The 17,444-nt window shown below is 40.4% G+C and overlaps 1 protein-coding gene across 2 annotated transcripts in view; it reads right to left on the bottom strand.

The window, feature by feature from the left end:
- PDZRN4 (PDZ domain containing ring finger 4) overlaps positions 1 to 17,444 on the bottom strand; it is a 258,759-nt gene that overhangs the window by 17,458 nt on the left and 223,857 nt on the right. For both annotated transcript variants that reach the window (XM_076331316.1, XM_076331326.1), the window contains one exon: positions 800 to 898. In XM_076331316.1, coding sequence (XP_076187431.1) covers positions 800 to 898 — 99 coding nt within the window. The remainder of the gene's footprint in view (positions 1 to 799; positions 899 to 17,444) is intronic.

Below are 17,444 nucleotides of genomic sequence, written 5' to 3'. Positions count from 1 at the left end.
GTCACAAAAGCAACAAATCGGGAACACAGTTCACACAGGGCAGTCACCAGTGAGCTTGAACTCACCAGTGAGTGTGGACTCACAAGAGTTCTGCTTTATCCAGAACAACAAACCTCTTTGAAACGGCTGGAGACTCAAAGGGAGCTAGTGTGCCTGGAAGTATTGTGGACTGACCCTGTGAAACACTAACACTCTGTGACATGCGCTGGATGCCATGTTTTCCTGGTGAAGCCAATGAAAACTGAGGGTTTATCCCATCTTAATATCCAGTATTCTATTTTTCGTATGGGGGAAAAAAAAAATTAGTCTTTCTGACATATTCCTCTCCCAAGCTACTCTCTCCACCCACCTGTGGTATGTCTGTGCATACCAGAACTGTAACAAAAACACAAATAATAAAATAATGATTATCCACTGTTATGATTACCGAGGCTATGGCAGGGGGAGAATGCAAGCAGGGTGTGGAAAAGGTGCTTTTCTCCTTAAAATCTCTGCCTGATTTCCCACATAAGGGCAGATTTCTTTCAAAATTCAGACCATGCTCAGACTGCTTTGTACTTCCCTAACTATGATGTTGTAGTTAAAAGCATTCAGACTGAAGAAGATTACTAGTAATAATTACACTGCTTGGGCAACATAATTTAAACTGATAATCTAAATGAATTGAAAGTGATGTGTGCTGGCTGATGGCTGACACTTCTGCACTCTGGTCTCACAGCACTTGGTCTTCCATTCCCTGGCACGTTCAGCCCTCCACCACGAGCATCTCCCGTGCTCCTCCCCATCGCCATGTCCTTACCTCACTGACATAGATCCCTGTGTCCTCCTCGTCATCGGTTCTGTAACAGACAGTCAGCCCCAGCTTCTCCTGGCTGCTAATGCGGCACAGCTCCACCTCCTACAAGAAAACACACAGGCTCGTATGGTGGCTTTTGCCAAGGGTGGAAAAAATTGTGGAGCACCAAGCCGCTGACATACTCATACTGTAGGACATACTCATACTCATACTGTATGACCTAGTCATACTGCCCAGTCTCAAGACACAATATTTTGTGTGCATCTTTAAGGGGGAAAATATTCTGTGAATTAAGAAGGAAATCCCAGTACATTGCAGGTTCAAGCTATATGGAAACAGTTCAGTAAGGCCAAACTTTGAGAAATATAGCTGCGTGCATCGATTTTGCAGTTTTTTTGCTTTTGGATAATAGAAGCTGACTTACAGTATATTACATAGTCATTTTAGTCCTATCACACCAACTATTGATTTATAGGATATAAGACAGACTGGCTACGCATCAATCAATCCATCACACAAGTGCCACTCCCTTCTAACAGCAATCCAAGCCATAAAGCAAAAACACAGCTTTCCATTAATAGCATAATTCCTTCCCCGGCCAGGTTAGTGCTGTAGCTTCATTGCAGAAGCTCTTAGATAACAGAAGGATGCTTCAAGGAATCTCCTGTGGAGCTGAACAGCCGTGGCATCCTCCTCAATTGTGAGATGATGCAGAAAACATATTTTTAGTGCCAGATGTCCCAGCAGTGGCATCTCATGAAAAGTGCAAGTTTTAGGGCAGATGGCACAGTGATAACTACTACATACACCCATCTGAGTTGAGCATCTTTAGGGTTTCACGGGGGAATCATTCACAAAAATGCAAAGCTGCACTGGGTTTGAACACTGTGAAACAAATAATTGTAATAAAGCACGATGAATCCAATAACAGAGTATTAGCTTGGTTGCAAATGGGAAACTTCAGTTGATATATGTATTTAAAGGGAGTCTGCAGGTGACATTTGGAGCTTAACAGCTTCTGCTTCTCATGGCTGTGCAAAAAAATTAGAAAGCAAACCCCACGCTTCAGTTCTCAGTCTGTGATACAGAGCTCATTCCTCCCCATCCCCAGAGATGTTGTGCAGATTAATCCATAAACAGGCACAGGGCGCAGAGCAGTGAGGACTTACTACTGCATCCCATCGAGTTGTGGGGACCAGGTGTTGAAATACCACAACTTATAGAAAAACCTGCAGTTCACACACACAGGTTAGCCGATGAACCCCATGCCATCTTCATTTCAGCTGAACATCTTTCACAAAGTGCACTACTGTCGTGGTTTAACCTCAGCCGGCAACTGAGCCCCACACAGCCGCTCACTCACTCCCCACCAGCAGGATGGGGGAGAGAATCGGAAGGGTAAAAGTGAGAAAACTCGTGGGTTGAGATAAAGACAGTTTAATAGGTAAAGCAAAAGCTGCACACGCAAGCAAAGCAAAACAAGGAATTCATTCACTCCTTCCCATCGGCAGGCAGGTGTTCAGCCATCTCCAGGAAAGCAGGGCTCCATCACGCGTAACGGTTACTTGGGAAGACAAACGCCATCACTCCAAACATCCCCCCCTTCCTTCTTCTTCCCCCAGCTTTATATACTGAGCATGACGTCACATGGTATGGAATGTCCCTTTGGTCAGTTGGGGTCAGCTGTCCTGGCTGTGCCCCCTCCCAGCTTCTTGTGCACCTCCAGCCTTCTCAGTCGGTAGAGCATGGGAAGCTGAAAAGTCCTTGACTAGTGTAAGCACTACTTAGCAACAACTGAAACATCGGTGTGTTATCAACATTGTTCTCGCCCTAAATCCAAAACACAGCACTGTACCAGCTACTAGGAAGGAAATTAACTCTATCCCTGCCGAAACCAGGACAACTACTATGGCTCGCTCCCCTGTTCCCTCACCAACGTACACATCTACACGGGTTCAGTACCTGCATAAACCCTATAAACTTCTCCCTGGACTTTGGACATTCAATGTCTTAATGAAAACTAAGAAAATGTAGAAAATACCATGAAACCTGTAGTATTCTTTAGCTTTTCTTAAATATGGCAGGAGTTTTAAATCGGGTGGTAAGAAGTGGAAATAGTCGCCAGTACACATTATACATTGGGTTTGAAAGAAGAAACACGGGACCGTGTTTTATTAGGGAAGAGAATTGCAGTGACCCGATTTTGGCATTGGGAGTGAAAGTATGTGTACTGAAGGGAGGCCTATTCAAAACCCATAATAATTGATGCCTCCAGAGGGACAGAACACTTGACTAGAACTGTAATATTAGGGAGAAATTACAGGAACAAAACGGCTTCAATTACAGCAACAAGGTATACTTTTAAGGAATAAAGAAGCCTGAGGTCCCTTGGAGGCCTATAAGGAAGCCTAAATACACCATAAAGGACTGAGACTGGGACCTTTAAATCAAGGCAAATGAGGAGCTGTGCACAAGCTGAAATCCATTGACTTTCATTGTCCTGCTGGCATAACCTCCTGTCTCCCTGTGCTGAGGCTGGACAGGGGCCCCAAGGACTGCTCTGAACATAATTTCTTTGGTCGGGAATGACCTTGAAGTTCTTGTGGATGATTTGTCTCAAAATGTTACTACAAAGCTGTATGAATGTTTCTGGCTGCAAACAAACTGAATCCTTTCAGTGTGCTGGCTCAATGAGCAGAATAATTTAACCATTTAGGGCATGAAAGAGCAAAAGAAAATGAGGATGACCTAGAAGCTCCATCCTGGGAGTCCAAGAGGTTTGCTAAAACTGTCTCTGGGAACCAGCTGGTGACAAATATCAGTGACTAATATCCTCTGACTGGGATGCACCAGCCCTGGCTGTGCATAGTGCTTGAGTTGCCACAGCTTTCGTTTCTCCTCCCAGTAACAGAGCTTAGAGCTGAGATCTGTAGTCAGTACTCTTGAGACTACCTCTTTCCTAAATGACTGTATGGGGTGTAGTCTGATGACTGCATAGTCTGATGACTGCGTATGGCTGTGGCCACTTAGAAGCTGTAGATACCTATGACTGAGATACTGGTACTTAGTGTTAAAGGCCCAATAAACATTTCATGTTTTTCAGTCTAGACTCAAGTACATACTCAAGTAATATCTCATTCAGCGTGAGGGAGAAGTTGGATGAGGTCTCTTGCTTTGCATTGGAAGTCATTCCAGATAATTGCCTTTTTCCCACTGCACATCTGCACTACTAACCTCAGGGCATCTTCTTTTTTACAGCAAACGTGATACATCCTGGTCACATTCAAACAAATCAGGGTTTACAAAACATCTTTGGAAAATTTAAAAACACTTGGCATAAAATATTAAATCATCTCTCAGAGGAAAAGCCCACAAGTCTGATCTTTAGCTGTATAGAACAAGTACATCTGAAACAACTTCAAAAGAAGAGCAGCAACTGAGACACTAGAGAACCTGGACCATCATGGTCAGAAGCATTTGACATTGCATTTTGCGACAGATGCCTTTTAGTGTTTTTTTTCCCAACTGGTCTTTAACAGAGGAAACAATAAGTTTGGCAGCAGTAATGAATTTGTAAGAATGTAATTTTGTTCTCTGAAATCCCTTTAGATACACACACACACAGACACGCACGCATGCACACACACACACATGTATAGTTGCTTTCTCTTTGGGTTTTGTGTGTGTGCATGTAGTGACTGAACTGACAGTCTTCAAAATTCAGCATTTTAAAAATCTGTGAGAAACAATATTTGGGGATTCGTGAAGTGTGCTGACAGACAGATGGTGGAAGGAGAGGGACTGAGGAGAGAACTTGGGAGATGACAGCCTCCCCCTCTTTTGGGCACTCTGGGGGCAGCCGCCTCTCAACATGAACAGTATTCTGCTGCCAAGTGACAGAAATCAATGCCAAATCGCTAAATCTTTGACTTGCTTCTTTTTTCCTCTGTGTGGGCAGAACAATAATTCAGTGCCTTGCCACAGTGAAGACAATAAAGTGTTTGCCATAAATTATTTGATTAAAAGATAGACATGGAAATTAGAATATGGACTATCCTATCTTGAAAGGCTGGGATGCAAATTTCCAAGGTAGCTCATTTCTTCAGACATAGAAAAGACAGCAAAGAGGTGGAGGTCATGCTCTTGAAGGACTGAAAACTAGTTATATTGGTCATCCTCAAAGTGATGGAGTAGTGGCTGTAGCCTCTGGCTCCCATTTGCTTCAGTGATGGAAAACCAGTTTACAGGCTGTCAGCCTCAGGAGACATAAGACCAAACAAGGAGCTGTCACCTCTTTAGGGAGGGAAGGCTAGGTTAATACTGTCATTTCTCTCAAGTGGTAGAAAAGTAGATTATAAATGTCATCAACCGGGCTGTTGGCTTTCTAGAATTGCTGAAAAGAGGTTAAGGGCTATTAGAAAAGACCTTGTAAAAGTTTGCATCAGTTTGCAGTTATAGTGGATCTTTCTACTAAAAGCTAGATTACAAAGAGTAAAGCTGATGGTCTGTTAGAAAACAGACCATGAACCCTTCAGTGACTGTTCTTAAACAGTCTTTTTGGGGCAAAAAGAGCTCTGAACTCTTCACATTTTCCCTCCACACACTGGAAAACAGATTACAGCCTAAGAAGGAAGTTGGTAAAGTCTCTTCTTGCTGCACCCAGAAGATGTTGACAAGAGTTATTCATCTGATGACCCTGTGCTGGAATAACTGCACACATGGAAAGCTTACTCTGCTTCATTTTTCTTTGCTGACCACTCTTCCAGTGGTCTCTGCTAAGCTATGCACACCTTTGAATCCTTCCCCCACTTTCTGTCAGGATTAGCTACTCCCTGTTCAACACTGTTCAACCCATTTACAGTGCGGCTGAGCTCTGCTCCTGCCTCATCACTGCCTGTCAGCCTCTCTCACCTCCATTCAGACCATCCCATCCTGGCACCCCGTTCCACAAACACAATCCTTCTGTCCTCACCTTCAAAGCCCTCCTCAGTTCACTCTTCCCCAAAGTGACCCCTCACCTGTATTCACAGACAGCAGCCTCACTCACCCTTTTCTCCCGTTTCCCCCCAAACATTTCCATTCTCAGTAAGTGCCCACATCCACACAGCCCCTGCATCACCTTACTTTTACTCTCACCTTATAACCCATCCTGTTATCTCACCTATAGAAATCTGTAAAGAAATTACTGCCTGGTAAGCAGGAAGTCCCATCTACTAAAGTAACCGCTTCACTGTGTATGAACCACGCATACAGACGGGCACTACCGAAATAACCTATTATTACTGCTGCTTTGTTCTCCTTCTCTGTCATCCTCCGATTCTTTGTTTGTCTTGCCTTCTCACACTTCTGTGTGATGAGAAGAAATTTTTGTACTGGTGGGAAATAAGGCAAACAAGAAATTAGAGCTCAATACAAGTTAGTTGCGATGAACAGCAAGCTACCCTCTTCCCAAGATAGGAGACGCTCAAAGCCTGTACAAGAACTTCCAGTGTTTGGAGGCAACTGGGTGGCTTTGAAACTCACAATAAACCTGAGATCTGACGTGTCCCTTGCCCAGGAACTGCTGAGGAGTAAGCGGGTTCAGGGAATCCCTGACGCTCTCTGTGGTAATATTATTTTTGTTGAATTTGACCTACTATATTCACAGAATTAGCGAAGATATTGATTGAATTCTTTCCACAGAACTGTAACTCTTGGGCTGCTCTAGTGCAATGGAGGTTTAAAGAGAAAAACACTGCTGCAGCTCGAAAGGGTTTAGAGTCCAGTTGCTGGACACTATAATATTGTCTCGCCTCATTCTATGTCCATTTTTCACTTTTGTCCATTCATGACTTACTGGGTGTGAAATGCAATAATACTAGTTTACTGTATGTACTGTAGACCAGTATAACTAACAAAAGTTAATCAATTATTCAGCATTATTCTATAGTATGACAAATGTAAACTCTACACTTGGCTACCTCACGTCCAAACATGATGTCCTAGGACTGAGAGTCTCCTGAGACTATGCTGACAAGGAAACTTGCCGATCCCCCTTGCAATTTATTTGTGTAGGGAAACACACTGATCCTTTTCCAGAATGGAAACCTTTAACGAGGAAACCTTAAAAAGGGCTACCATTGCAAATGACAGAGGATGAACTTATTGATACAAGTAACTGGTTGGAAGATCAAGAAATGTAAATTTTCTGAAAAATCACTGGGTGTATTTTAGATTACTGGGCATATGTTTGAGATTCTTCCCCGGATGATGCTCTATACTGAGGAAGGGAAATTTCCCTATCTTCTCCAATTCATCATAATTTTGAAAAAAATTAGTAAGATCTTGCCTCATAAGACAGTTTTTTAGCAGGTTTCCAGAAGTTTTCTGCCTTTAAGTCCCTACTCCCTGTTCAGTTGTAACGGCTTTGGTACAGCCACCTCATGTAACTTTTTGTGACTTGTTTTCCTTATCTATAAGCAGAAAACAATGCAAACACCACCAAGTAGCAGGACATAAAAGAATAAATTATTACAGAGTGTCTGAAAGGCACTGTAGAAGTATTATAAATACTCTACATCCTTCCAATATTCCCTGTCTGCCTTTATGGCAATTGTTGCACACCACTAAAAGGACCAAGAGAGACTATCAAAATCGTAATAGCTATTGAGTTCCCTTCACCTGTACAGTATATCAGGGTAATGGGTCCCATGAACTCTGGTAACACCATTAGAAGGGACAGCATGGAATCAAAACACAACAGTATTTTTCCTAAATGGGCGGTGTGTGATCACTTCAGTTAACATTTAAGTCCTCATTACAATGAGAAAATCGTCTCACCATTGAGACATAGTCAAATACCAAATTAATTTTAATTAGTGTTACTCTCCAGTGTAACAGAACCTGTGATTCATAGTTCAGGGTTTGTATTTTTGTGACATGGTAAGATAGAGGACCCTAAACATGTTCTGTTTATGATACGGTCAACTGTTTCATTTCTTAGCATTAGCTAGTATCTACTTTGTCCCATTTACCTCCATTATCTTTAGAGGAAAAGAATGTCAGCTTTTCGTGCTGGTTATATATTAGTATAGTCCAGCCTGTAAAACCAAAACACTATGCTTTCTTCCCTCTCCCCTTCGAACAACTCTCCTGAATGGGGAAAAAAAAGACAGAAAGGAGAAGGGAAGTTTTGCTATTTACAAGTACAAAATCATCAAGTTTTAAATTAGGAGCCAACTCAACAGTACACGTATAGCTTTTAGAAAAGGAAGTCACCACAGCATATTGGAGAAGGATTCCTACTTCACCAGAAGAAAGATGAAAAGCTGCCAGTCTGGAAAAGTCCTTGTGTGGTAAAACAAAAAATGCAATTCAGATATACTTTATCTTCATCCTAAAATGTAGGAAAGAGCTGTATCTTGGCTCAAGTCTCTAAGGTGGGTGAGAAATTCCATCTACAAAGCCCACAGTAATGTAATGTGTTCTAAGGCAAAAGAATTCAGAGAGAGGCAGTCTATGGAGGTCTCTCTGGGTTCAGCAATTTTTCCATACCACAGAATGATTATTAGTGCCTCTTGGATCAAAACTAGATTATGAATTGTTACTAGTTGCTATTATTGCAACATCAAGGAAAAAAAAATACAAAAAATACAATGTTATCTTCATAGCCACCCAGAACAATGCAGTTATCACCAATTAGCGAATTACTGCCCATCACTAAATAAGTGCCCATGTGCATACTCTGAAACAACCCCAGGTGTGAGCTGAAACACCTTTATGTTCTACCCCTTTACAGACCGTTATCAGGCAGAGCTCCAAACTCTTTACACAATTTACCTCATAGCTGGGATGACCTAAGAGTTTGCAAATGCTAAAATACACCAAGGTTTAGCTGACGGGTTTTAAGATTACGTCCTTGTTTTGTTTTCCTCAGCTTCTTTCACAAGCACTTGTAAAGCAGTGTCTTTGTGCCAGGCTAGTGTTATTTTGTGTTGTAGCCTTGACTGCACTTTTGGAAGAAATCAAGGCTTATTGAATGCAATGAGTGGACCCAATATCTGATGATCCAAGGTGGATGAGTGTAGTATTTACCATAAATTTTAAGAAAAAGACAAAACAAAACCAAAATAATAAAGCAAATTAAGAAAAGAGTAGTTACTTTTATCTTTGTTTTTCTTTTTTACCTGTAGTAATAGCTGAGAAGCTGTTTTAATGTTCATCTTGCTAATGGTATAATTGACAGAATGATTAACTGAATGAACGAAGCACAAAAGGCCAAGAACAGAGTACTTACAGAATAGCTCAATGAAGAATTAACTGAGAAAGTTCATTAAGGTCTGACTTATTTTAATAAAATGATTATACTGAAAAAAAAATCCTCATCCATCTGAGCTAGTGTTACTCTTCTGAAGCATCAAACAGAAGTGCACAGGGACTACAGGGACTACACACACCTAAAAATTAAGATTCACTCTTCAGTATCGTCTTGTTTCTGCATCTTTGTGGGTGAGATCAACCTCCAGTTTATATGCATAGCTGAATTTTGGCTGCTCTTCACACTTTCTGTCAGGGTTACTATAAGAAGGTTGTCCTGCAAAGTCAGATCAATTTTATCAGCTTCTTGCTAGTGATTTCTGCAAACTATGGAAACCAAGCAAAGCTTACTCTCAACCTCATAATTGTGTTTAGTAATCCAAACTCTGCAGTTCTTATCTCATCAGTGGGAGTGACGTAAGCACCTGGATCGTTACCAGGCAGAGCTCAGCCGAACATCCTGGCAGCATCTCGCTAATCATATTCACTTTCTTGGTCTCTTCCACATAACTGGAAGGATATACCTTTTCCAGGCTGCCACATCACCGGTCATTTACATTGCTACCTTCTATAATATTTAATTTTCATAATGCCGCACACTCGTCATCACTGGCAAGTAATTCTGCTCATGAAATAAAAATAAATAATACAAACAGAAACAGAGCTGTCCCTTCACTCTTCTTACAGGAACAGTTCAATCTAATGCAGTCCTAGGAGGGTAGAGAGCTAACAGTGGAGCTACTAAAAAGAAAAATTCATCTCAAATTCAGAAGTGATGAGAACGGTATTACATGTTACATAAAAGCATACGTTGCAAATGAGTGTGGGTGTAAAACAGAGGAAACAACAGCCTGGGTTTGCAACAAAAAAGCATAATCACCAGAATAAATGGCGTTCTTTAGACTTCCTTTTCTAACACCATTTATTTCACCTCTGAATTTGTACCATGCAGTAGGAGTTGTGACTGTCACGTACAAATGATCAGGGTATGTACAATGGGTAAGACTACACACTTAAAACAGACGCTTGGTGTTTCAAACAAGTGTCACATTTCACCTAACCCAAATCATGTTTCCAACTCTCTGAGGTAGGCTTTATTTAGCAGTTATGTCTTTAACAATGACCAGAAGTAATTTGAGGAAATTCAGAAAAAAGATGTGTAAATCCTAGCGTCAATAGAAGTCATCACAACAATCTATTTTAAATATCATGAATTATTTTCTTCCTATGGGCTACCTATCTCTGTTTAGATGAAAAGAGTTTGTGGTGCCTCCGATGTACATTTAACAAAGTCATTTCATTTTAAGGTAGATATTTTGTTTTCAGGCTTGGGGTGGGTGTTAAATATTTAATTGTTTACTTGTGTGTGCATGTGTCTGTGCGTGCAGAGGGAAGTTAGTATGTATGTGTAAATTTATGTTTATGAGTATACAGGTACCTACAGCGTGTACCTGCGTGCCAGGCAGGTCAGTTACACTGCAGAGAGTCTCCCCTGGCAATCACCAAACAATTCATTTAAGAGAATGATTGCAACTCTTGAAAACACAGTGACAGGTTATACACTGACAATGAGAAAGCAAAAGTGTCAGATGACCCCACAATTCACAGAACCAGAGCAGTGACATTTACAGCCATCTCTGGGCTCTACCTTTTAATGACAAACCAGGTAGAAGACTAATTATTTATTAATAACTGCAAAAAGTTAAATGGCAAAAGGAAACAAGAATTTTCAGTTTGCTAGAAAAGCTCCTCTGTCATAAGCTAGATCAGTCAAACATGAAACCCGTCTCTCACTTTACCTCCATGATAACTGTGTGTTTAGGGTGGGCTACTGGAAAGAAACAGCTCACAGGAGAGACTATATAGAGGAAACGCCTATCACTGCAGCTTTCTTAAGTGTACCAATAAAAAAAGATCAAAACTGCCTGGGATTCTGGGACTTCCAGACTGAAGGCAAGCAATACCACGAACAAACAAAGGCTTCCTAGACCTGAGAACTATCCTAACGCCATCAAGAGTTACGCTCTCTTGTCAAAAGGATTTTCCAGGAAATACGTTTATGTCTACATAACACAGGCTAGTTGTAGGCTATGTCGCAGAAGTATTCAGCGTGAAACAGAGTGCACTGAAACTGCCCTCCCCTTCACAGGTCACTGCAGGGTCCTATTGCATTCTTTTCACAATGAATAAACTTGTATTTAAATGTTTGTAGTGGATTTAATTTACAAGCACTGGCCACTTCCACCGGAAAAAGAATGCTTCCATCAGAAAAGCAAAGCTCTTAACTCCTCTGGTACCTTCACCATGGAAGGTAACAAGCATTGCAGGATTTTAGCAGATTATAGTTCAGTTTTAGAACCCATTCTGTAAATGCCTCGGGAGATCTGGTTGAGTTAAGGATTTTGCTTTTAAAGCGACTGACATTCTCGAGTTGTGAAAATAACCTAAAGAAATAAGTTCTTTTTTCCCCTCTTTAACACTCCCAGTATGTTCTGTTACGCAGATTTTACATAGGCAAGCACTTCCACAATGTACTTGGGGACTATTTGGATGGAAATAGAAAAGCTATGGAGCAAGACAGAGCCAGCCTAGATGTAAACAAGCTGGAACTGCTGGCAGCTGTGCTGTTACAAATAAAATTGCATTCCCCACTGTCTTCTTACTTATCAATTTTGACAGAAGACTGTCCTGACTTCTCATAAACAGCATCGAAAAGGACAAATCACATTGGGTGTCAGATTTGCCAGAATGGATTTGGTTGGTAGCTTACCACAAAGAAACAGAGGGTTATCTCCATTCCACATGGTGGGGAAAAACAATGCTCTGTCCAAGGGGTGGAGACTACCTTATAGGCTAAAGTCTCATTTAATCCTTGTTTTTTAAAGTCTGGTTTAGATTTAAGACTCTCTGCCACAAGATTTGTTTACATCAAAGCAGAAAGGAAAAATATCAGCAAGCATTTCTCAAATGCATAATCCAAAAGCAAATACAACATAGAATGAGAAATATTTAAAAACAGAATCACTTTCCTGCTGATCCCTGCTTTATAGCTACACTTAGAGCCACATGCTGCTTTGTGTCCAGACAAAGAATGCTCTGGGACAGCAGGATGCTGTAGACAATGATACCAGTGTTAAAAAAGAATGAAAGAAAGAAAGAAAGGAAAAAAAAAAGTAGTAGCAGAAAAAACCAGAATTAATATGCTGACATATAGGCACCTATTAATAAAATATCATCTTGCAACTTGGCCCTGTAGCTGATGAATCCTTTGATAATAAAGAAGCTCCATTGGATATGGGAATTCACTCTCTCCCTGCAGCTCCGGAGAGAAAATTTTTGGTGCGCAATACACTTCTATGTAGGAAATCAAACAATGGAGTAACTTAAGGCATGACAAGCCTGCCAGTGCATATTCAGCAGTATGATGTGTGATGATCAGTGACAGTCTGATGGCTGTGAGTGGGAGGAGGAAGACACCCAAGTGTCAGCTGATACTCCCAACGGGTGAGGACAGGGGGCGGATAGCAGTTGCAGAGCAGATGGGGGAACGGGTTGGGCTGGATGAGCGATGGCGCTGGACTATGGATGTGAGAAACCTTTGACCACTGCGCTGTGAACAAATTTAGCGTTGCAGTGGGAGGAAGGGTCTAAGCATATGGGGATGAGACAAACACAACTTTTAATTCTGTGGGCCTCGCAGGCTCGGTGTGGCCTTTCTGACTTGCTTTTAAAGGATATTTTAAGCCTTGAGCTTAAAGACACATGGTGGACTTTACAGTGAGTATATCTCATAAGGAAGTCAAAGAGGGGGAAAAAAAATCCTTTACAGATTACAGGCTTCCTGGCTGCAAAAGGCTCAACAGCTGACAGTATATCCTCCAGGAAGTCACAAACATCCACTCGAACCTGAGTTTTCCCCCTTAGCTAGCATGCATAATACCAAATCTTCAGATCCCTGTCAAAAGGATAAATCAAAAAATCAACCCTTCTGGGAAGTATTAAACATAAAGTACCCTAAACGCTATTAAAACCCATTTTTTTCCCTATTGTCTGGATGATCACACTTACTGGAAAATAAAATGTCCTCAGCATACTTTGTTATTTCAAACAAGCTATGGTCTTACTTTTCTCCCTAATTCCTTTACCTCCCTATTAATTCTCTCTATTTCTGTTCTTTCCCCATGGTGCAGTATGAATGCTAATTTATTAGATTTACTTAACTATATACATATATTTTCCTGTGTTATATATGCATATATGTTTTCACTTGCTTGAGACCCAACACCCCTTCTGGTATGTTCTGCACTTGAGAAAACCATGAATTCTTGCTTTCTGAGCAGAGAGATCCATGATGAACTGCTTATATATAGTATTTCTCAGCAGTCAGCTTGGGTCCCCACTTTTGGTCTTTCACTCAATATAAGCGTGAAGTTGCAAGGATACGAGAAGAGTTTAAAGTATAATTAACTAGCTGATGATATGCAGCAAAGGGTTTCCTTTTCACTAATCTTAGATTCTACATTATCACTTTCTTCTCATTGAACAAAGTAGGTGGGATTAGCACAGACAATGCAGAAACTGAACCTTACGGTAAAATGAGATAAGCAGACTGGAGTAGTAACTATTCCATTATGCAGTGTGTGTGAATATTCTAAACTCACATTGGCTCACAGCCTCTATATTCCACAGGAGTCCTTTGCTTTTGGAAAATTTTGACAAAAAATAAAGGAAAGAGATTATTACATGTATTTGAAGAAAAAAATTCTGACTCTTCATTAAAGCTCCTATCCTGACCCCCATATTGAAACTCTTTGGCTTTCAACATTGAAAAATGTTGATAGATACAGCTAAGGAATCACTGATCTGAGCCATTTAAGGGGTAGGGGGGAGAAACCCCTCAAACTTTACCGTCCATTTTTTTTTGGTTTTGGGGCTTTCCAGAATGTGCTCCCCAATCTGTTTTCCAATGAAAATGGCTTTGACATAAAATGTTAGAATGGACCTTCTCTTGGTTATCAGGTAGGAATACAGCACTGGCTAGAAGTCCATTAACTAATTAGGGGGCTGGAGCACATCTCCTACGAGGGGAGGCTGGGAGAAGTGCATTCTGTTAGCCTTTTGAAAAGAAGTATCTTCTTAATAAGGAGATCTTATTGCTTCCTTCAAGTACCAAATGCAAGGGTCCAGACAAGTCAGAACCAGACTCTTCCTGGAGGCGCACTGTGACAGCCACATGAGACAACAGACAGGAGTTGCTACCCAGGAAATTCCAATTAGATATTTAGGGAAGTGCTTCTTACCGTGAGCGTAGTCAAACACTGGAAGAGTTGTCCAGAGACGCTGTAGACTGTATACTATAAAACATAACCAACTATAACTGTATCAGCTATATAATGAGCATCCATTTCTTTGCCCCTCTATAACAGGCTCTCTCTGCAATTTCTGGACTTGCCTCAAATAGTGGTACTTGAAAGCAACTTGGAAAATTTAGTAGTGATGTCTACTGAAGGGAACGGGACAATATTAGCACATGACATCAGTGCTAAAATCTTTACAGTGACTTCTCCTACATTTCTGTTTGCCATTCATTGTGTTGGGAGATTAAGGTCTGGAAGGGATCCAACAACTGCAAAAGCTCTCTGTACTTGGAAACCAGTCTCCGCACTTGAAACTGTCAGATATATCCTTCTCTGTCCATGAATGTCCTCTTTGATACACCACGGTCCTTCTCAGGGGAAGACCCCAATGTCTGGAGTTTTCCTGACTCTAATGGTACAAAAACATTCAAAACTGACAGGCTTCAAAGGGTAGAGGAAAACCTGTTGAAAGTAAGAATTCTGATAAGATCAGGAACTTCAAGCCCCCAGAAGACAGCTATTCCCCTTCCAAAAAATCACATATGCTGCAGCTGTTTCTAAACCTGACTCCCAACTCTCCTAAGTTTATTAAAGAGCCCCTTCATAGCTTAGAGCTCTTCCTAAACTGTAGCAAGTGCCTTTTTCTAGCCAACAAACCTTAGATACACAGTCCAGAGGTTTATGGGTTGTCATACCTGCAGTTCAAATCAGCTGAGAATCACTTGGCATAATTAGTTTTCACTTTTTACAATAAATTTCACCTATTGCAGGTAAAATCATACGTTATTTTTGCTGTGTTTCAAAATGTTACTGCCCAGCACTTGGCTCTGTAAACATCATTATTACTGCTGCCTGCCTGCTTTGGGCTTGAAAGGTGTCATAAGATTTATCTGCCTCATCAGCACTTTCTAAACACCCAGGCAGCCAATCGAAATGGGGAGGCATAACAGATGTGCCAACATCTGCTGCAGCGAGCATTTATCTGGACAGCAGAACGTGTAGCTGTAGATTCAAACTCCTAACCAGTTACAATTCCACATGTTTGGACAGCCTTGATCACAACTGTGTGAAGGCTATTTTGGAATATTAATTAAAATCAAACTGAAAACATAATTTTTCAATTTTAGACAGCTGTGAGAAATATACCTTCCTGTAATTGTTTATGCCTTTCAGACACAGTAAAGGTAAAATACTATGAAAAAGCTAAATTTAAAGTTGAGCTTATAAAATTAGAAATTCTTGGAAAGCACTAAGCTAAAATTCCACACCATCCATGCTCTCATTTACTTTGAGATACATACATATTAAAATATGTATAGTTAAAATATGCAAATTTTAATCACATACATGTGCCTATAAATCAAGCACATGAAGCGATAGGCAATGACTTTTAAAACACATTTTAATTTTCCTGGCACCAAAATGAGGTCTATGGGCACCATATCCATGCTGAGCTTCAGCTGTTCAAACTTCTGTTGCACATGGAAATGTCCTCTACCCCCAAACACATACTTGTATAGCTTGATGAAATCATGAGATGAAATACAAAGCAAACTCATCATCTGCTTTTTTGATGCACAATACAGTTTCACCTGTATTCCTGCTCACCAAACCATGCCCTCCAGGAATGACTATCACATTCTCTTTGAAGAGCTGCCTCATTAAATAAAAAAGCAAACTTCCAGAGAAAAGACCTCTCCTGCTTTTTTGATTTCTCCTCTGAAGGCCCAGCATGCATAATATTAAAACCTTGTTTAAAGTCCATTTTCTTGTAAAAGGTTCCCTCTTGCTAGGGGGATCCAGCCCTTGCTTTCTGTGTTCTTGATTTCCTAGGATACTAAGCTTTAAAATAGTGACATTATACTAAGCTGGTTAACATAGAATCATAGAATCATTGAGGTTGGAAAAGACCTCTAACATCATCGAGTCCATGACTTAGGTTATTTTTAAAAGAATATGTAAAAGAAATTATTTTCTCCCATCTTTTGTCTGTATAGCTAGATTCCGTGTCTCCAAGACAGACTACACGAACTTTCAAGCAGAAGGCATATGAAAAATAGCATTAATAAACCCCTTAGAAACATTTCCACTGTAAAGCATATATGGAGGTATGTGGTATAATAGTATAAAAACTGTCTAAACAAAGCATTTCTCCAAAACAGAAGATTTATAATACACAGATTTCCATAAATATGAAAATATTGCCAGCACCTTTCTCTTCCTTTGCTGAGTGAAAACCACATACCATATGTTGTAATGTCGCCCAACAATAAAGTGCTGCTGAACTAAACTCACTTTTCTTAATTTTCCTGGAAAAACATAAGCTCTGACAACAAGGAAGAATTTTTATTAGCTTTCAGGTGAAGTGAGGAGTAACCCTGTGTTTGTTTTATGAAATCATGAAATAAAATGAGCATCACTGACTTGATATATTTTCCTCCTGTTTTAAAACACAATAAATGTTAATAACTTTGATAAATTTGCCTATGTCAGTTTTGTGTCTTTTTCTCCTCACTCTCTCATGATCCTCTGTAGTTATGGACACAATTCAAATACCTAAATAGGGTTATTCATTACTTAGGGGAGGTGAGATGACAGCAACTTCATATGCTTTGAATGTCAGAATTTTGTGATGACATACAGTAACACACTCAAAATTAACAAACAACTGTGGCAGAAACTACCCTGACATCCTCTTCCATCTAAATGATCCAATGACTAGCAAGGAAGAAGAGTGATTTAATGGCCAAAAAAGAGATGCATTACAAGTAAAGGCTCCTGGGTTTTACTGCCAGTTCTGTCACTGACTGACTTGGCAACTCTCTCAATACGACTGTCCTTGGTTCACCTGTCTGTGAATTCCTGTAGCAAAACAAGACATAGTAACACTGAAGAACTTCAGTGGAATGGTGTTAAGTTTAATTAATTTATACTTGAAAAGTGACTTCAATTCTTAAAAGACAGATTAAAACTAAAAGGAAAGGACTGCTCCTTTT

Source organism: Aptenodytes patagonicus, chromosome 1 (genome assembly GCF_965638725.1).
Source record: "Aptenodytes patagonicus chromosome 1, bAptPat1.pri.cur, whole genome shotgun sequence".
In the NCBI taxonomy this organism is placed as follows: domain Eukaryota; kingdom Metazoa; phylum Chordata; class Aves; order Sphenisciformes; family Spheniscidae; genus Aptenodytes; species Aptenodytes patagonicus.
This window is presented reverse-complemented; position numbering and strand designations above follow the sequence as displayed.